This window comes from Anser brachyrhynchus, assembly GCF_964034855.1.
Source record: "Anser brachyrhynchus genome assembly, chromosome: Z".
Classification (NCBI taxonomy): Eukaryota; Metazoa; Chordata; class Aves; order Anseriformes; family Anatidae; genus Anser; species Anser brachyrhynchus.
This window is the reverse complement of record NC_137697.1, coordinates 45,173,584-45,195,451: the sequence shown is the minus strand read 5'-3', so window position 1 is coordinate 45,195,451 and position 21,868 is coordinate 45,173,584. Positions and strand designations below refer to the sequence as shown.

The 21,868-nt window shown below is 38.5% G+C and overlaps 1 protein-coding gene across 1 annotated transcript in view; it reads left to right on the top strand.

The window, feature by feature from the left end:
* Positions 1-21,868, top strand: part of MEGF10 (multiple EGF like domains 10) — a 104,691-nt gene that overhangs the window by 65,907 nt on the left and 16,916 nt on the right. Inside the window, exons 11-17 of the mRNA XM_080573312.1 lie at positions 264-438; positions 1,326-1,446; positions 4,385-4,548; positions 7,636-7,738; positions 17,834-17,980; positions 20,178-20,312; positions 20,698-20,826. Coding sequence (XP_080429438.1) covers positions 264-438; positions 1,326-1,446; positions 4,385-4,548; positions 7,636-7,738; positions 17,834-17,980; positions 20,178-20,312; positions 20,698-20,826 — 974 coding nt within the window. The remainder of the gene's footprint in view (positions 1-263; positions 439-1,325; positions 1,447-4,384; positions 4,549-7,635; positions 7,739-17,833; positions 17,981-20,177; positions 20,313-20,697; positions 20,827-21,868) is intronic.

The following is a 21,868-nucleotide window of genomic DNA, read 5'->3' as shown; positions in this document are numbered from 1 at the left end:
GCCACAGAAAAATGATCTATCTTTTTTTCTTTCCATGTTCTACCAAAACGTCTATCTGTTGTATAATGCTGCTTTTTCTTATCTTAGTTAGCATGCATTTATATATCCCTTCTGTTCTGCGGTTTGGGGAGGAAAACCATCTCTATGCATAGAATACAAGATCCTTTATGCAACCGATCTATAACAGCATTTTGTTCTCTGGAAAAAAATATTGGTGTCATGTTTAGTTCTGAATTATTTATCCTTTCATCCCCTCCTGGCAGCTGTCACCCTATGTCTGGGGAATGCTCCTGCAAGCCTGGCTGGTCTGGACTCTACTGCAACGAGACATGTTCCCCGGGGTTCTATGGTGAGTCTTGTCAGCAGATTTGCAGCTGCCAAAATGGTGCTGACTGTGACAGTGTGACTGGAAAATGCACCTGTGCCCCTGGATTTAAGGTAAATACATTTCACTTTCACAGTCCATTTTCAACTCCTCTGCCTTTAGTTAAGTGTGAAATTGTTCAAGATGCCAGAGTGCCCTGTCTCTACCACAGGAAAGGAGAGAAAAGGGTGTTTGGGTACCACTGGCTGTATTACAGGATAAGGCCCTAGAAAGGCAAAATTTGTGATTAGCTCTCAGTACTGAAATGAAACCATTTTAACAAATAAAAGTTCATTGCTTTATAAGACATTGGTACTAATGAGCAGGTACTCCTGAGGTGTAAAAAAGGAAGTATAGTTTTCAGTCATTATCCTACTGCATCAACTCCTCATGCTCCATTCACAGAAACTCTAGACAAAGACATTTGTTTTTACAGTTTGGGATTCAGTAGCTTTTACACATTTGCTGTTGTCTGTGCATTGGATGCTTATAATCTAATACAGAAAACATTTTACAGTATGACTGTTCTTCTAGGAATAATAGTTCAACCAAATTAATTAAAAATATCTTACAAGCCATATTATTTTCTATTAAACTACTATATTAGTGCGTTTTGGTTTTGCAAAAGGCTTCCTTATTACTGAAAATACTGTGCATTGATCTCACCATGTGCTGTTCACTATGTGTGATGAGCTCTCATAACAACTGATAGAAAGCTAGTGGTTTTATGTAGACCTAGAAGCCATGAAGAGCACAGCACTAAGGACTCCCTTTTGCTAAATTCAGAATAACTTAGTGACAACGTAGAACAGTCGTGAGTTGTATGTTTTCTGACTGTTGTAGCACCTGAGTCAGTGATCGCAGTCAGTCAATCGCACGTCTAGGTCACTTGTTAAAGATACAATTGTATTGCCTGATCTTCCTGGAAGAGTTTTTAGACTCTGTTTCTGGTATAATCCAGGGTGCTGATTGTGGTACTCCTTGTCTTCCGGGGACCTATGGAGTGAACTGTTCTTCTGTGTGCAACTGTAAAAACGAAGCCATCTGTTCACCAGTAGATGGTTCTTGTACCTGCAAAGCAGGTAAGTATGTCTTCAGGTTAACTTTCTATAATCATAAAATCAAGTTGGGTGCTTGAAGTAGAGAGGAAGCAGGACATTTGATTAACAGAAGACACCCTAGAAGACCATATATTCAATACTTTATGCTTCTGCTGAACTGGGAGGTGAAAAATGGGTGGACATCTGCTCAGGAAGAAGAACATGTACTTTGTGTTCATTCTGAAAGATATGGATACCATGGCTTGGTGAATTACTAGTATTTATTTACTCAGAGATGGGCTGCCACTTGTCTCTCATGGCAGGGCTATGAGCTGCTAGAATGACTACTGGTATGCAATGTATGTGTTGTCAGCCTACCTGGCCAAAACACTTAGCCCCATTTCCGCTCCATCTAGATGAATACCACCTCTGTCTGCTATCCTCACCCATCTCAGTACCATGGAGGCACAGTCTTCTTTCCTGCCATTTTAGCACTGACGTGGATATCTTCCGGCGAGTTTTTCTTCTTGAATACTGTTTTTCTCAGCAGTTCTCTGAAAAATCTTTGTCTAACCCCCTTATTAACTTCAGGACACCATCAACAGTGCTGTCTTCTGCTCCCTGCTTCCAAAACTTTCTGCATCTACCAGCATTACTGTGAGTGGACTCAGGCCTTTCAGCCCCTCTGCTGAACAGCTCTCCTCCCAACAGTAATTTTGATGGTCAGCATACCTCCTCCAGAAACTGTATGTGCCTGCCTGCCTCCAAGTCTCCCAGCAGCATATGCTTTTGGCAGGAATAAGGATGTCTGACACCCTCAGGTGCATTTTGCAGAGATCTTTTCACATTCTAAGATTTTAAAATCTACATGGAGTTCCTGTTTAACCAAAAATATAATTCTAAGCTCCACTTAAAGATCCCCTCTTGAAATACACACTGATAGCCTGTTGCTTTTTTTGCTTTGTTTCTGCTGTGAGGAAGGATTTAAAGACAAGCATCTCTTAGCTGTGATGCTGAACTGCTTAGAAGAGAGGGGGAAAGCTGTTGAATGCTCCCAAGCAAATGCTATGCCAGAAAGGTTGAGAGTGGAGAAGAAATGTAAGAGGAAACGTAGACAAATGGCTGCGAATTTTCATAGGATGGCTCAGGTTGGAAGGGACCTTAAAGATCAACTAGTTCCAACCCCAAATTTTGTTGGGGATTGTTACAATTAAATCAGCCCTGCAGTGAATATGCAGAGTTCCCAGCTTCTGTTCTTCTGTTTTCTGTCCAGAGACAATGGAGCAGATTTGACTCTGTTGCATGTCTACAGAGTAGCTGCATTGTGAGGAGAGAAACTACTTGAGCCACAAATCATCCTATCTTCTTGTGCATTTTAGTCATGCTGCACTGGAAAAGTACAGCAAATGGTGAAATGGATTTATTAAACTGAAACCCAACACTTGTCGTGTAAAAGATGTTGTTGGATCAAAGCACTAAGTCAAAAGCAATAACATAATGTATCTTTCCATGTTGTCCCTAATAATTAGAGGTATTTCCCACATACGGAATATCTCAGGTGCCCAGCGTTTTGGAGGTTGGTATGACACCACTGAGCCAGTGATGAAAATCCCGTTGATTTCAGTGAAGTGAGAATACCTTCCAGTTTTTGAATGTTGCATATAACTACATATCTTGCCTGCTTCACCCCGTCTTTAAGAAAATCCTGCCTCTGCTTTTTGAACTAATAGTCACATTGCTGTTCAGGCATTATGTTAGGAATGAGGCTGCTCTAGCTCTGAGCAAAACTCAGCGAAACAGGTTAGTGTGGGTGGGTCAGCACGTGGCTGGAAAATATAACCTGTCTGCCTTAGAAGGATTCCAAACCTGATGTTATTTCTCATGGGATTGCCACTTTTAATAGTGCTTATGATATGGGAAGCTCTTTTAGGAAGTGTAGAAGGAAACTTTAAAAAACTTGAAAGACACTTAGAGAAAATATCTCAATTTTCTATCTACTACAGTATAACATTTTCCTGAAATGACCCCTAAACTCTGAAGTTATCAACCTAGGGCACGAGGCAGCTTTATTTCAATACACGTGTTTTGCATAGTTTATTGATTAGGCTCAGCGCAGAATTATTTTTCCCTTCACTTAGTGTAAACAAGGTACAAAATTAGCAACTTGGCCTGTGTCATTGGTGTTGTTAACATATGACTGGCTCACTCAGTTTCTGTCATATCCAATAGATGATCACATTTTTGAAAACCTATTTATATTTCTGTCTATCCAGAGCACAGTCTGTGAATCATTGCTATCAGGCATAATCAGTGGTGAATGCTGCATTTTAGAAACACTTTCCATTGCAATCTATTTTGTATTTGGAGAGAAGTATAGAAATCATCTAAAATGTCTTCTATGTGTCCTTGAAGAAATCCAACCTACACTTTACTTTGCTGTTATGCTTTCTCTATAGCGTTTTTTCTTCTTTTTTTGGGGGGGGGAGGGGGGTGGATTTTTACTTTTTTTTAGCAGGGAAGGGAGGCAGGGTTTGGGAAGAGTCTAAGATTTCTGTTAAAACTGTGCTGCAGAACTGTCTATTGAATAATGGTGGAAGAATTATGAAAGCAGCAGCTTAAGTGTAGGGAAAATATTCCTGATTTTTTTCAGGCCGTCCTTTAAAACTTTCAACATAATTTGGTGCTTCTCAGCAAAATTTCAAGGTGTCTGTGTTTTCCTTTCAGATCTCTCATCAATAGCTCTCATATGTTGGCACCCATCTGCAAAGTATGTGCTGTGCACAGATGTTACAAGGTGCGCTTCAGCTCCTTTACTCAAATCCGGACAAATCAGCTGAAACAGCTAATAGTGTCCTGTAGTTAATGTTACTGGTACTGCGCATCTCAGAGATTCCAAATGGGACATGGAGGGAAACATGTCCTTAGTGAGGAATGGAGGGAAACCTGATTCATTTGTCACTTTAATTCTTATTCTTGGCAGGTTGGCATGGTGTAGACTGCTCAATCAATTGTCCCAGCGGTACCTGGGGACTTGGCTGTAACTTGACTTGCCAGTGTCTTAATGGAGGGGCTTGCAATGCTCTGGATGGAACCTGTACGTGTGCCCCAGGCTGGAGAGGAGAAAAGTGCGAACTCCCTTGTCAGGTAGTTTAATAATTTTTGCTCAGTATTGCACTGTGGAATACTGGGCAAGGGGACACTCCTGTGATTCTCCTGACTTCATGGGTGTAAATCCTAAAGAGCTCTGTACCTGATAGCCCATATTTTACTGGGTTCAAGATCAGAAACACACACCAAAAAATCTTCTGGAAGAATCCTACCATGCAGCACACTAAAGCAAACAGAATAGATAGCCACACAAAAAATGAATACGTACAATGAAGATGCACAGCTGAACATTTCTTCTGCTTTCATACTGGAACGTTTAACCTGAGACTTTTCACAAGCTCCTGTAGAATATGTGGAAACACTCAGTACCAAATTTTTTATTTTTTTTTCAGCATCACATGCCATCCAAACTGCTTCTGTTAAACTATTTCTAGGAAAAATGATGAGAGAAAAATGTAGCAAAAATATATTCCACATCTAACAACATAATTTTAATTATCTTATATCTGTGATAAACTTTCCTACCTTCTCAGCCACACATGAGAAAGCACTCTTTTCACCCAGTCCCATGACAGATCTTTACTTTTGTATCAGGACTTGAACTTCCATCATCTCCCAGACTTTGAGAACGGCACAATTAGAAATCACTGCATAGATGAAAACAAATTTCTAATCAGTTTTGTTCCACATTGCAATCTGTAACCGAGAGAAGCCATAAAAATATTTAATTTCAAAATACAAAAAATTGAAAAATGCAAAAGCAATTTACTATTCAATTGTTGTAAGTACATTTCATAAAGAAAAAGAAAAAAAAAAAAGAAAAAAAAAGAAAAATTTTCTGTGGATAAATGTGGCTTTCCAGATTCTGTCTTTTCCAATGGCAGGGTTCAATTTTCTGGGAGATTTTAAACAAACTTCAGTGTTTTTTTTGTTTTGTTTTGTTTAAAAAGTTCCCTCTGCTCTCCTTTACCTGTCCTTTGAATTTACATGAACCATGTAAATTCTCCACCTATGTCGTATTCAAGCTTCTGTCATTTTGGATTAGCTCTGCTTAGCAGTAATATGATAACAGAACCCGAACTACAGCATATGACTGGAAGACACACCTTTGTTTTGAATAAAAATTTGATCTATTGAACTGTTGTGGTATAGCATATGCTGATTCTGATATAGTAAGTTAAATGGCAAACAAATTCTGAAATATTCTGGAAAGCTGATTAGAATGTCTACGGTGTGTGTTTATGCAGTATTTCCAACAAATGCATCTCCATCAGAAGACTATTTATTTTTGTTTCTAAAGCTGCTTTGTTTATCACTTAGTGTCCAATTTTGAAGATTACCCAAGCTCATTAACTTCCAAAAGTAACTTATTAAAAAAATAGGTATTGTTTTATGCCATTTGTTCCATTGTTCCAAATATAGCAAAATAATGCTCAAAAGAATTTCTGTCTCAAATAACTCAGCATTCCCACACTCAGTGTCTTAGTCTCTCTCTTTTTCCCAGTTTTTCTCTCTCTGCATCAAATAATGTCCATAAACATTTACACACTGTAGTGCATATTCTACCTCAAAATTCCAGAGTGGGAGAATAAAGAGAAATATAATTCTCATGGGTCCAATGTCATCTGAATGTTTTTCTTGTTTGAGCAACATATGCAGACAGTTTATTTAAATTGATGGATTTCAATATGTTTCATTAAGTTTAGAAAATCAATATCCTTGCTCAGATTGTTAATCAAGATTTGACTGAAGTTTGGAAAACATACATAGCAGACTAGAAGAATTACCTCTTTTCAACAATATATTTGAGAGTTTTCTTTCATTCTTTCTCTCCAAATCTGATTAAATGCATAGGAATTGCCTTTCTTAATCTTTTATTTTTCTCTCTATAAAAATGGATTATTGAGATGGGCAAAACACTACTTATTTTCAATTAATATTTGATTTTTTTCTACTTGAGACTTGAAAGACTGGGGATTGAATAGATAAATCCTGTGTAACTTTACAGAAATGTAGGCACGAACATCAAAGAACAGCAGATGAATTTTGATACAGGTTTTATTCCAGTTTTTAATGTGACTGTGACCAATTTTTAGTCTTGAATGTAAATGATTGGTTAAACCTGACATGTTCCCCCCCCCTTTTTTTTTTCCTTTGGTGTGGATAGCCCGAGAAGTATTACCTGAAATTATATTGTATTTTTCCTTGGATCTTTCTTCATTGTTTTTTTTTGCAAACGTTTTGCTCTTTTCATTTTCTTAGAGTGATTTTGTATGGAATTATTGCCTAGAAGTATGTGCCACCTTCTACTGAAGAAGGAGAAAGTCAAATTCAGATATTCAGATATAGTGCCATGAAAACTGGCAATGTTCTTTTGGCACAGCTGAACACACTGAGAAGGATATTCAGCTTGTAACATTACATTCAGCTCTTGATAACCTTCTTTGTGGGTTCAAAAATGCTCCACAGCCAAAATATAATTTTATTTTTTTGTTCTATATCATACACAAAGAACTCTTTTTAACATAGTGTATATAATGTAGTGCAGAAGAAAAGATTGTTAATTAGAAGAAAGTAGTATAGTTTGCATTGTTTATGCAATAAACTTCACTCTGAACATGTATTTTAATATAACGTTTTGCTCCTCTCTTTTAGAAATTATGGCTTTACATGGCATCCTTTTTTGGCAAATATGGAGATGTCAGGGTCTCAGACAGAAAGGAAACTGAACTATTTTCCCATTTAGGACCCCTGGGTCCCAGAGTAGGAACTCAGCTGTAAGGGAAGTTAGAAGGACAGTACAATAGAGCTTTCATTATTACCACTGATAACATAGGCTACTGTTTTCTGAATCACAGTTTCCAGACCCCTTAGTCTGTGATTTGTCAAGAGAATTTAATTAATTCTTTATCTTCTCCTCTTGGATGAAAAAATGAAAATGTACAACATTAAACTTTTCCAAAAGCCAGAAGAGTTTTATATTAAGTAAGCTGATTACAGACTTAGGAGAGATCTGAGGTTTCTTTCTGAGGCAGGACTGCCCAGAACTTGTTCTCCTCTAACTCTCAGTTCTCGTCATCTCTCTTTTTTTTTTTTTTTTTTTTTTTTTCCCCCTGGCCACAGGACGGCACATATGGCATGGATTGTGCTGAACGCTGTGACTGCAGCCATGCAGATGGTTGTCATCCTACCACGGGTTACTGTCGCTGTCTACCAGGATGGTCAGGTATAAAAGAGACTGTTGCAAAGTATGATGAAAGTTTCCAGTATGACAGTATTCGATCTTGCCTTTTTGTGGGTAGAGGAGGAATATGTGGGCTTGGAAGAAGAAGGGGCCAGTTCTGTGGCTGTTGTGTCCCTTCCTGTGATTCACAGGCATGGAAACTTTGTTGGGTGTGGGTTCCACAGAAAACTGGAAATAGAAGGCGAAATCTTACAGCTTGGGCACCTCCACAGTATGACTTCTCATGAAACTGGGGAACAACTGTAGATAATCAAGTTTGTGCTGGCAGTTTTGGTAGGGAAGCATCATATCCAGAAACTGAGGAAGCTTTGATCAGGCAGCCAAAAAGATTGTAAATCATGCAGAAGCTGTGTTGCCATATGGGTTTCTCAAACTTTTGAAAAAAAAAATCTGTGTGTGTATATATATATATATATATATTATTGTGTAAACAGTTGCACGTTTTTTTTTAACTAGGTTTCTCCAATATTGTCATTGTGGCTTTAGGAAATATGTGTATTTAGTAATTTATCAGATTCGTGTTTTGCACTGTTGTCGCCCTGTTTGTGGAAAGCAGAATTTCTGAAAACATGATGAAACTATGCAGAAGTGTGAAACATCATGAAATAATTAGTCGCTTTAGGAGATTTAGTTCTCACATAGATCTCTACTGTAAGTGATAGAAAAGCTCTTCCATCATCAGTAATGACTAATTGACACTGTAAGTTTGTCTATTCAAGTGCTCAGGACTTTGTGTCCCACTGTGATACTGTACTGTTGCAAGTGTCTGATCTCAGGGAGGGACTCATACCATTTAAGGATGAGAAGTCAGGAAGAAAAACACACTGGTTTGTTTCTGCTGGTTTAAGAAAGGATTTTTTTTATGCTTTCAGGTATAATAGAGATCTAGGCAAATTAGAGAGCTGGGCAATCACCAACAATATGAAGTTTTTAACAAGAGTGAGTGACAGATTCTGCACCTGGGAAGGGGCAACTCTGACTATACATACAGGTCGGGGACAAGAGGCTGGAGAGCAGCCCCACAGAAAGTGATTTGTTTGACAGCAAGTTGAATATAAGTCATCAGTGTGCCATGACAGCCAGCAAGGCCAACTGTGCTCTGGAGTGCCTCAGTCACAGCACTGATAGCCAGCTGAGGGAAGGGATTATCCCTTTCTGCTCTGGGATGGTGTGTTCTTAGCTTGACTGCCGTGTGCAGTTTGGGGCAGTCTAAAAAGGACATAGAACTATTAGAGAGTGTCCAAAGGAGGGCTGCAAAGATGGTGAAGGGTGTAGAGGGCAAGAGGTAGGAGGAGCAACTGAGGCCCCTTGGTTTGTTCAGCCCCGAGCAGAGCAGGCCGAGGGGAGGCCTCATGGCGGCCTGCAGCTCCCTCACGAGGGGAGCAGAGGGTCAGGCACTGAGCTCTGCTCTCTGAGGACGGCGACAGGACCCGAGGGAACGGCATGGAGCTGGGACAGGGGAGGGTCAGGCTGGGTGCTAGGGAAAGGTTCTGCACCCAAAGGTGGCTGGGCACCGGGACAGGCTCCCCAGGGCAGTGGTCACGGCACCGAGCCTGACGGGGTTCAAGAAGTGCTTGGACAACGCTCTTAGACATCTGGCCTGATTTTGGGGTGGTCCTGTGTGGAGCCAGGAGTTGGACTCGATGATCCTTGTGAGTACTTCCAACTCAGGATATTCCATGATTCTGTGAATATAATATGGTATTGTTCTTTCTCTGATACTTCCAGACATACTAAATGGAGATGAGCAAATAACCTGCAACAAGTTATCTAATGTACAAGTTTAGCAAATTACTCTGCTCAAAAAAGTTTGCTTTGCGCTTGTAATGTCCTGAGAAACAATTGACCTCCTCCTCCCCTCCCCCCCTACTTTGAGTTTCACATGTTTATTTTTTTAGCTCTGTAGATGGATCACAAACATTGTGTTCAAGGTACTTAGTGCTGTGTCTGCAGTTCAGGTCGATTAGTACTTACCCATTCCTTATTTGTGCAATTTGCTTGTAAGATTCTGCCAAGTCCTTTGGAGAGGCTTTTCTCCTTGTACCTCTCTCTTGTTGCGCCTTTCAGTGTGAAAGAGAGAGGCTTCCATAACCAGCACTCAGCTAACTGTTGTAGGATTTGATTGAATTTATTCTTTTCCCACAAGCTACACTGTGACTTGCAGTCAGGAACTCAAATACCTCTGGGAAATGAATACTACAGTAATGCAAAAACAATAGAAGTGATTTGAGGGAATTGTAAACAAAACAAACGAACAAAAAAGATAAAAACATAGAAACTATTATTCCATTGATTAATATTTCTAGAGATGCTGCTTTGTCTTTTAGGTGATCGTGTTATGACTTCAACAGCCTTTGATGCTCTCATTGTCAGGTAGTCTGAGTAGCATGTGTGTGTTTGGACATACTTCCTCAAATTTTTTGGAACTGTTTAAAATATGATTTTTTTTAAAGTTCATAGATGTATTAAAGAATACCCACATTAAAAAGTATGTGATCGGTTGCTGATCTTGAGCAACCTTGATGTAGACAGATAGGGATGTTCACAAGCTTTAGAGCTACTGTCTGAAATAAGTCTTACAAGTTTTCTAATACTGAGAGAAATCATCAGAGACCAAAAGTATGTAAATGAATAAAGCCAGATTAAAACAAGTAGTTTTGAAAGGCCATAATAAAAATCTGGCAACTTTTATAACAGATTCAAAAAATTTCCAACCAGTGCAGGATAGCTAATGAAGTATGTGACAAGAACTTCAGGCATAGCAGAAATCTTGACTGTGCTTGAACTCAGGTATTGAAGAGGATAAAATATTTTTGCCTTTAGTAAAAGCTTGTTTCAATTTCATGTTTAGAAAGGAAAAAGATTTCACTAGGAAAAGACTTCTTACGTGATTATAGATATAATTGAGTATCTGTCCCTGGATGATGTCATCTCAACAGCGTGTGTATCAGACTAGTTCCAACATGTTGGTGATGTCTAGACACACGGCATGACATAAATGGGATAGTTTGCTTTATACTGAGTGCCTGGAAAAATCCTACTCCCACACTTCACATGTCAGAGCAGTACCCCATGAGGAATCTGTTCTTTGTGTAGACACTTATATTTAGAATAATTAAAAAAAAAGAATATCTTAGAAACAGGTTCTCAAATAGCTGTACTGGAACGTTACATTGCAAGGATAGCATTAGTCCACAGGATTAAGAAAAGTTGTTGAATACATGTGTGGATGCATAATATGTGGAGAAACAGATGGAGAATTTATTTTTTTACACACACACACACAGACAGACAGACACAGACACACAGACGTGAAACTACTGAACTGCAACAAATTATATTAGAATAGGTTAGATTTTTTTCTATTAGATTTGTTAAAGTAATATCAGACTTAGTAATTTCTATTTATTGGTATTACTTACTCCCACCCACCCTCCTCATCCCCCCAAAGGGAGGGAGAAAATGACTTTGGATCAGTCTAATGCTTATCTAACCCAAATGAAGGTTTTTCTTTTTCCTTTTATTTTTTTTTCTTTTTTAACAAGAATAAATTACTGAATCCAAGGCAATCCAAATGTTTTGATATCAACAAAATCATATAAAGCTTCTGAGAAGCTACTTTAAATGCAACATTTTTCTCAGCCTTCTGAACAGGGCAGTTTTCTACTGCTCTGTTCTCCAGGGAATTTCATCAGAGGGAAGAGTTTATATAACTTTGCAGAAATAAATCAGGGTTGGAAGATTTTTCCCTTGCTGGATGGCACAGTTGTGCCACAGTGCTGGGGAAGAGGAAATGCACTGCCCTGGTGGCGCTCACCGACCCAGTAGGGTGCATGCTCCCTCTGATAGTAAGGGAGCTCCCTGCTTCTGAAGCAGGCGCAAGTGCTGTTGTCATGTACCAAAGAGCAGCCTAGCTGACATGCTACCCTGTACTTTGGTCTCAAGACAGAGCTGCAGCTGAGCATTATGTCAGCACTGAGGTCCTCTGTGGCTTAGTTTCTTAAAGAAGCTTTTCTTTATTTTTGAAAATGCCTGATGTATTATCTGGAAATTGTGGTTATGAATGAAATGGTAAGTTCAGTTTCTGACTACTGCAGTGTCATGAGCTGTTATAAAACTTTAGAAATAATTAAAATTATTTTTATCGACCTTCTGATTTTAATTTAGTTTCTTTTACCTACTCAGATTTTTCATCCTAAACAAGTCACTTCGTTTATAGGACTCCTGTTAGAGATCCTACCCTCTGCGATATACTGAGTGCTCACTATAGAGCAGGTTAATTCTGCTGAGAAAAACAAGAGTTAAGGGTGATGTTTTTTTCCTGGCAATCTCACCATTCCATCACGTTCCAAGAGCCACATGACATGATGGTACAAATGAGAAACATCCGCCCACACTGAAGATGATGTCTGCCCCAAACACTCTTGTCCCTTGACATTTTCACTATAACTTATAAATAGCTTCTCTTCATTTAGAGGGAGTGCAATAGTCAGACAATGAAAAAGAGTAAGAAGCATTAATATACAGAGCCATGAAGTAGAGGAAAGACACAGAAAATGTAACCCCCAGTAGATAATTAAGGCTCCTGGTAGTTTATACCAAAACCTTAAGTTAACTTCTGTGAAAGAAACACCTCTACCACTTTTCTCAATAACCACAATCCATCAAGCACCACAGTATCTGTTAATTTCATCCCATCATCTTATCTGTCCTGCAAGCAGCTGTCAAAACACAGATATTTCAAATTGCCTAAAATATTAGAGAATTCATATTCTTGCAAACTGAGATTTTTCACAGAAGCATTGTAAAAGAGGTAAAGGTTTTATTCCAGACTGTTTGTGTATTACACTGCAACATGGGTGTCAGTGGTAACACATTAATTCCTGCTGTGTTTTCTTGGATGCAGTTCTGTTGGACATTTCTGTTTGTGAAGAAATGTCGTGTCATACTAACAACCACACTTGTTATTTTTAAAATCAATTTAAAGGTTGTGTGGTGCCAGGGATTGTGAAACACCAGTAGTCTGCTATCTGAACCAAAACAATAGCATTAGTTTATGGAAAAGACAGATGCAGAAATATCAGCCTACATTTTACCAGCACGCATAGTGTTTATCCGTATGCTATGGCAGATAGGATATTGGTGACTTTCTGCTGTCTCGGACACCTGCTGATGCTAGTCAGATTGTCCATCGCCAGATGTGTTGTTGCTGTGAGGAAGTGCTGTGTCTTTCCATGTGCTCCCAACATTATTTCAAGAGGCACATTTGTTACTGGATTATAACAGAGAGGATTGTCATCTGACACCCACCCCACTTATGCAAATAACCAGGTCCCCAGGGAAGCACCAACTAGACCTTTCCTATGCTCCTTAGCTTTTAGTGTATACACAATTATTTTTTTCCCACTACATAGAAGAAAAAGACACAAAAGTGTACTGTCATAGGCCTTTCTCACGTTCAGACTGAGAAATGAGATGCTGCTGAGAATGTGCATAGTGTTTGTGTCTTCATGCACCCAAGCTGGCAGCCTCTTCCAAGACATAGTTTTTCCTCCATATCAGCTGATTTTACTTCTGCTTCTGAAGCATGAGTTCATATAGCTGCGAACATCCAGTGCACCACAAAGTGAAGCTGTGTCATGATAAATTGTGTGCTTTCCAGTGCTATTCAGTAAAGGCATATACTCTACCTCTGGACTTTATTGTGTCTGCATCTCTGTTGCCTATACTTCGCAATAGGTCTTTAGGTGAAAGAAATAGTACTATTTTAAAAGAAAAACGTTACATCAGTAAATTAAGTACACTTATTTGCTACCTGTCAAGAAGACAAGAAAAGGAGAAGTGTTTTTTTTTTTTTTTTCTGTTACTTTCCTGTGGTAGACGGTAAGAAAAGTATCACTGGGTCAGACAACAGTATGCAGCAACAATACAGCCTTCAGAAAGACACCAAGCTTATCTCACAAGTGATTCTTCCACTAAAAATTACAGATACTGATGTTTGCTTTCAAGCTGATACAGCACTGATTTTGTAAAGAAGCATTTGTATCTGGCTTTCTATCAAAACTCCTAGGCAAAAACTATTCTACTGCCGCCAGTGAAGAAGCATCAGTAAGAACATCTAGAGAAAAATCTTTGATCCCCTCCCTAGCTCCTTAAAGAGACAATTCTATTTAGTCTTCTGGCTATCTTCAGCTATGGAGCAAGGCCTTCTCTTCCCCTAAGGACAATGAGGGTACTTCTACAGCGTCTCTGAAATGTTCCACCACTTTCCTGTGTTGTGTCTTCCTTTTGGCTCTCATCCATTTGACAGAGAAGTAGGGAAGGAATTCTGTCAGTTTTCCCCCATCAGTAGTCTCAGACTCCTTTAACAGCAGTAATCTAATGCTTAACAATTTTTCTCAAATAATTAAATATAATTAAATAAAAATAACTTTACTTTTTATTGTTTGGATAACTTTTATCAGACTAGTGGAAACAAAATAAACTGGGAAGTAGTGCTTAGTCCAATAATAACTTTAACTTGGAAGATCATAAGAAATAATTGGTATATTTTTCCACTTCAAGTGCTAAAACCCATTAACTCTATGTTGAACTGACTTGGACAGATCATTGAGTCTCAACATATTAAAAATATAGTATAGGGAGTATTTAAACACTCTGCTAGCATGGGCAGAAACATTCCTATCCTTAAATAATTATTTTCTTCATTCATGCAATCACAAATGCTGGGGGAATGCTGATTTAGATGTGGGGCCCCTGGCATAAAGCACTGGGAATAAAATGCATGAGCATTTCTTCAGAGCAGCTTAGCTGAAGTTTATCATGACCATTCAGCTATTGCCTAGCAACTTGTGAAGGCCATCAAAGAGCTCTTTGTCCATTGCTCTGGCAAAAACATTTCCTCACAGATATCCTTATCACTATCAAAATCAACATGAAAACTTATCAAAACCAATTTTGTTGCATAAGAAGTTAATATTCACTTAAAACTGTATCAGTCATAAGCTTGCTGATACCATTGTGAAAGATGAGTCTAATCTTGCTTCCAACTTCTAGTAAAATGTCATTTTCTCCTCTCTAATGTCTAGATTTTCTCTAAAAGCATAGCTTTTTTTATGGAAATACAAAGCATCAGACTCAGGAAAATTCTTCTTTTCTTTTTCTGAACTCTTTTAGTATTTCCGACCTATTCTTTCTCAAAAATGCATATAATTGATTTTGGGAAAATTTTAAACTCAGTTTCCCATTTCTAAATGCCTTATGGGCTCACCTAAATTTCAGTGAGTGAGTGAGACTTAAAACAATTTTATAAACAGAGATGCAGTAAATCCCTGAATCAATTTGTGTTTCTGCCCTGCTACATTCATTCTGAACACAGGAGTGTAATTGATTTTGTTTGTTGATCAGTAGGAATTTAATAAAATTCCTTTTATAGTGAAACAGATGCCATATGCAGCACTCTTTCAGTACATTATGTTGTCACAACTGTTATTCAGCGATACCTAGGATGCACTGTTGCTTTTCAAAGTAGAGGGATGTCATTCCGACTACCTCCTCATAGGTGGTGAAAGTGGGGAACAAAAGCTAAATTTCATTTTCCCTGATGCATAATTTTCCCTGATGTGTGCTGGAGGAACTTGCTCCTTTTTCACTTTTAATGGTGCTCTTTGGCTCTTTTAAGTGTAGTGGATATGTATAGCATGGGGTCCCTTGTCTCTTCTGTCCCAGTATGCCCAGTATCACCCTTTGACACTGCACTGTCATAAAGCATCCTCTGTGCACCGATCAAGACGATATAATTGAGCCTGGTGTTATTGTATGTCACTGGTCTACATAATCTCAGATAATGCTCTATGGTAACTCTTGGCAACCACTGACTTGTTAACAGTGACCATTGTATATTGAACACCACTGAAACCCATTAAGACTCTGTGAAAAATGTCTTTTCTCTGGCAGGGTTCACTGAGTGAAGCTCTGTATGATATGACAGATAACACTCAAGTGAACAGAGTGTCAGGCTCAGCACTGAAAGCCCCTGCATGTGCCAGCTTGTGCTTTCACAGACGTAAACCCAAGTTTTCAGATTTGGGAACCTCAAGCAGAGAAGTCTGAAGTGTCTGAATTAAGTGGTCTTGTTTCTAAAATATGCAGTGATCTCATCCTGCTCATGTGCATCATCATCTCTCTGAATCAAACCGCTCTCTTCTATCTGTTCGTGCAGAAGTACAGACTTTATGAAAAAGTTGTCCCAGACTGCTGAGAAGCCAGTTTATGCTCTCTGCCTCTCAAATGTGGATGCAGCTAGGAGAATGGCATTGCCCGTGCAGGCAAAAAAAAAAAAAAAAAAAAGGAATGGTAGAAGAAACCTTTTGTTTTTTGTTTGTTTGGTTGTTTTTTTGGCAATAAATTCTTTTCCGGTCAGTGTTAACTAAATGATCTTGTACAAAATTAGGCTTTAAAGTGGCCCATATACTGTCTGCAGATGGTTAGTACCTGGCTTCTAAAAATCAAGTGTTTTCTCTACCGCCAGCATTAGTTGGTGCAGTCTATTGAACCACATATTTAATTATTCAATCTGTTGATTTTCTTGCAAAGAAACAAACAATTTGAGTGTCTGGAGTTTCACCTTTCCTCTAATTAGAGACTTGGTCTTCAGATATAGGCAGCTTTACACAGCACATGCTGTGGGGGTTGGGGAATTACCTCTGTGCCTGGCCTATGAATAAACACTGTAATTATTTTTCAGTGTTGCTACAAACACTGGGGTTTGCTCTTCAAAGTTAAAGATTTTTTCTTGTCACATGTGAAACTGTTTTGCTTTTTTAGGATCCTGGCAGCCACTGGACCTGTGGCATATTTTGCTGGAAATACTTACAAAGCAAGACATACTTGTGGTTGGATTCAGTCCACTTTTCCCTTAGCGAAGGGCTTCATTCAGTAGAGGCGCTACAATAATACTTAATTGTTAATGCAAAGTACTGTAGACACAATGCGGTCTGAGTTCCACAGTGAAGCCTGCTGGCATTTAACATGCAGCGTAATTTGTAAAAGCAGATAGTGTGAAAAAAAACCAGGAATTTTATATTTCATGTTTCTGTGCTGCAACGGAAAAAAGGCGATTAGGTGATGATAGTTAGTGGTTTGTGTTATGGCTTATGTATGGGGGTTCAGATTGTGGTGATCTTCTAATCAATTTTATGCCAAAAATGGTTAGACAAAACACTGACTGACCAGCATCCTTAACACTGTTGCAGCTAAGCATTTTGGAATGCTCACATGGTGTGTTTTGAAACTCTTTGTGTGCACTACATTTTTCCATTTGGTATGAAGCTTAGCAGTAATCAGCTCACTACTAATTAGAAATCATTCTGTGTCCTGCACCCCATTATTAGACAAAATTATCTCAGAGTTGAAGAATTTTTACATTCAGGAGGAAAAGTTTCTGCAATAGCTTTTCATCAAGTATTTCCCTAACAGAAAATTTGAAAATAAGCATTTGCTGTTTTAAAGCAGTCATTATGGAGGTAGCAAAAAACATTGTTTTGCTACATTTGAATTACTTTCTACTTTCATTTCTCTTTATTGATCCCGGTGGTGAAAGTGAGAGGAATAAAAGACTTTTTTTTTTTTTTTTTTAGTATATATGTATAACAGTCCTGGAAAATGATGGAGCTCTTTATAATACCGAGAAATTGGCATTCATCTTTCTAGTAGATCTTAAAGTGCTTGTGGGAAGGAAGCCTAGAGTTAGCATCCCATGGTGCTCTTATGTTCCATGTGAATTGGCTACGGAAGTGCTTTCCTGTTATGGAGCTCAGGATCAGCCCTTAAGTACATCTCATCAAACTGGAATATAAAAGAAACTCACTTTTTGGGGGTCTGGGGAAGGCAGGAGCAGAGATACAGGTTTACCTTCTCATTCTATTCTCCTGATTTTGGTGAAGTTTTCATAAACAGTTTTTGTTAGTAGTGTTTTAAAAAATGAGTCCTCTGAGAACCAAAGGTTTAAAACAGCTATGCATAAGAGTGCTTTCTATTTATGGGCTGACCTTTTTTCTTTTTCCTTTGTGGTTGCAGGCATACACTGTGACAGTGTGTGTGCTGAGGGACAGTGGGGTCCAAATTGCTCGCTGTCCTGTTACTGCAAAAACGGGGCATCTTGTTCTCCAGATGATGGAATCTGTGAGTGTGCACCAGGATACCGAGGCACCACGTGTCAAAGAAGTAAGGACAAAATAATTGCTTTAAAACTTCTGCTTCTTCCTCCTGTAACTGGAATACATAAGATACATGTACGTTGTTAGTTGTCTTGTCAAGTACTATGAAACAGTCCTCGATCAGACATTTTGATTGTCAAAATGTATGAATGCACAGAAAGGTGTTATCTGAACTCAGTAAATGTTTCCAACTAGCAGTGCTCTTCTCTTTGTCGTTTAACTTTACTTTTATTCACATTCTGTGCAGTGACATTGTTATGCACATGACTTTTTGAGAAACAAGTAGAGTAGGGGACTCTGTTCTAAGGCCAACATTTCCAAATATGATTGACAAACGTAAATTTCGCAATACACATTTTGGCAGGTAAATAAAACGTCCATGAGTTTCAGAGGCTAAAATCCTTAGCTTCCCACTGAATCTGGTAGGAATCATTAGTTTAACTATTGCTTTTTTTTAACATTTATTTTGAAGCATCAGAGAATGGCTAATAGGATCAGGCCTCAAAGTAGGTAAAGGATAACATAGGTATGTATGCTTGCATTTAAAAAATTTGTCCTTGTAAATTTTAAGTGTTGCAAGAGGAGAGATACAGATGAACTGAGGCAATTCATACCAGAAACAAGGAGGGAAAAATAAGATGATGTGCAGATATCTACCCAACCAAGAAAATATATCACCATTTTCCATCAGCCTAGCTTTCTTCAGTCTACATTGTTGAAGCTCGGAGGGAAAGATGCTCAGGGCAGAGAAATGTGAGTCCTCTGCAAATGGAGGGTAGCACTGTTTTTCACAGGTCTCCCAGAAACAGGGTCAAGAAGCAGGGGGAGTAAGGCCCAGTGGCTATGCTACTCGGTCCTCTAGAAGTGGCAGAAAAGGAAGAAGGAGACATGAAATGATTACCAAAAGGTAGACTGAGAAACAGAGGAAGATGAACAGTCCAGGAATGGGCAAGATTTCAAGCTGAAGAATGTGATTGCCTCTGGTACTACTAAATCCCACATCAGTGGAGCATTAGTATTCCTTAAGCATTTCTAAATAAGTGCAGTAATTATCCTCGCTATCTAATCTCTAAAGACTTGCAGTTAATCAGATAATCCAAAGGTAGAGTAAATGTAACACTACACGTACAAATGTTCCTTGTGTTTTGGAACTATGCCTAAAATCAGGACAAGTGACTTCCATGCCAGTGCATCTCAGAGCCCCTCTCCGGTGCATGGTCTGGAGGCCGGACAACAAAGGTCATAGGAATAATTTGGATCCCAATCAGAAAGTGCCTTTTCAGTAAACAGGAAGACTTTTTGGCACTGTTTCATTTGGAAAAGTTAGTCTCTTAGAGAGATGTGGCCACCTAACTTGTATTAAGTGTATAACCAAAAGACTGAATCTTGAATGAAATTGAAATATCGAAAGATTCCAAGAGAGTTTTTGTCAGTGCTGATTGCTGCTGTGCAACATGTATTTCTCTTGATGTATCTCATAATATTCTAATTTACAAGGAAGAAATGCTAAAAGGAATTAGAGCAACTAAGAAAGAGATTTTATGAAAAACTCCAGCTCCACCCCCGCACCCCCCCCCAAAGAAACGAGTACCCTTGGCATAAGAATTAAGTGGAGCACTGTGGATTTTTCATCTCTTCTGTAAAAGTTAGGTGATGTGTAGTTGTCTGCACAAGGTAATGAGTTACGGTGAGTATCTAGATGAGAGGATGACTTGAAAACATCTGTACATTTTTCTCAGTGAAGAGATGGCAATTTGTTTGCCAGGTTAGGAAGCACAGAAGAAGTTAAGGTTTAAGGTGACTGTATTCATCTACAGATAAAGCTAAACCTGTTTTTTAAGGTACTTTTCTTCCAATATACTTTAAAGGACATTCACATTGTAGAGGGCATATAATGTACAGGCATGTATGCGTAATATGTGAAATATATATGGATATCAAACATATAAGTAAAATATGGCCTGAGAAGTTATATAATGTCAGATAAGTAGTTACTGACTAGAGTACAGTAAGCTCCATAGGAAGATGAGCAAATCTTACACAGTTTTAAAGCATTGATCTGTGTGAGTAACAATGACCATTGCAACCCTTGTGTATTTAGAAAGCAGAGCTAATTAGAAGTTAGAAACAATTGCACTGAAGAGCATTTCATAACTGTGTATAAAGTGCAGGAATCAATGGCAATTTGTTCTTTCTGATTCCAGTTTGTTCGCCTGGGTTTTATGGACACCGCTGCAGCCAGACATGTCCACAGTGTGTACACAGCAGTGGCCCCTGCCACCATATTACTGGATTATGTGACTGCTTACCTGGATTTACTGGAGCCCTCTGTAATGAAGGTACAAGCTATAGTAAAGACTCTGTGGGATGCAGAGACCAAGCACTGTTTTTCATTCCATCTACTGAAAGTATAAAACAAAAAGTGGTTTCTGTTGTGGTATGTGCAGTTTATAAATATCAAATCTTAAGCAGTCTAAAGTTCTTTGAACACTTGATCCTTAAGTATGAAAAATACCTTTCTTCAAAACAGCACTTTATTCTTATATATATTATTTGTATAATCAGTATGTATAATGGGCTTACCAGAATTTGTAATGCATACTGCTATATTATACTAAGAAATACTTTTCTTGATCCAAATATAAATCTCTTATTCTTGAAATAAAGAAATTACAATTTTGTGCTGATTACTAAGGAATTCTAACGCTGGTAACTTGTTCTCAGTATGTCCCAGTGGCAGATTTGGCAAGAACTGCATTGGAATATGCACCTGCACCAATAATGGAACGTGTAATCCTATTGACAGATCCTGCCAGTGTTACCCTGGTTGGATTGGTAGTGACTGCTCTCAGCGTAAGTATCAGCTTTTTTTCTTATATTTTTGAAACAATCAAGGTTCAGCTATATAAATTCTCTCCTTGTTGGTAAAGAAATGCTGTATAAGTCAGAAATTAGGACTTCATGGTAATTAATGAAGAGATCCTAAAGTTTTCTGCATTTCATTTGCACTATCATAAACACAACAAATTTTCTAATAAGTGGGCTGGAGCATACAACTGGGTAATCCATTTTCAGTCTTCCTCTGCCTAAAGAGGAGTTTTAGAGAATATGCACCGGACTTGTCTCAGAAGTGCACTGCCAAAGGACAAGAGACAATGCTCGCAGGTTACATAAAGGGCGACTCCTATAGGATGCAAGAAAACAATTCCTTGCTATGAGAGTGGTCAAGCATGTCATCTGTCCAGAGAAGCTCCAAAGTCTCCATTCTGGAAGAAGTTGTGAAACTTTTATTGTTGGAGATCCTTGGAGTAGGATATTGGACCAGATGATTCCAAAGGTCTCTTCTAACCTGAAGCATTCTGTGATTCGTGAATCTTGCATTGTGTAGAAGCTACATGGCCTGTTATTTGCTTGTCTGTGCAGTTATGTAGTCTCCTCAACAGCAGTGTTGTAAGCATCCCATGATTTGTATCCTCAGGACAGTTTTATGAATATTCGTGGCCATTTTGTTTTGTTCAGTTTTGGTTTTTAACTACCATTGCATAGAGAGCTACAGGCAAGGCTCAGAACAAAGCCAAGATTTTCTCAAGTAGCAAGTCTGTACTGTGGTTGTGAGAACAAGCTCATTGTTCTTAAACTTGTTAACATCTTATTAGGAAATCTCTTTCACTATGACTTTTTGTAAGTACTTTTTTTTTTATTATTTCTTCCTTTCATAAAGAAGTTTCACAGATGCACATTCTTAGTGTTGTTCTACCTCACTTGATTTGTGTACAGTCTGCTAATCATTGAAGACTTGGTTACTGACATAAAAAGAAGGGCTGGGCCCTGGTTTTCTTATATTTGATCAAGTTATTTTATTAAATAATTACTAAATAAGGCATTCTCCAGATGC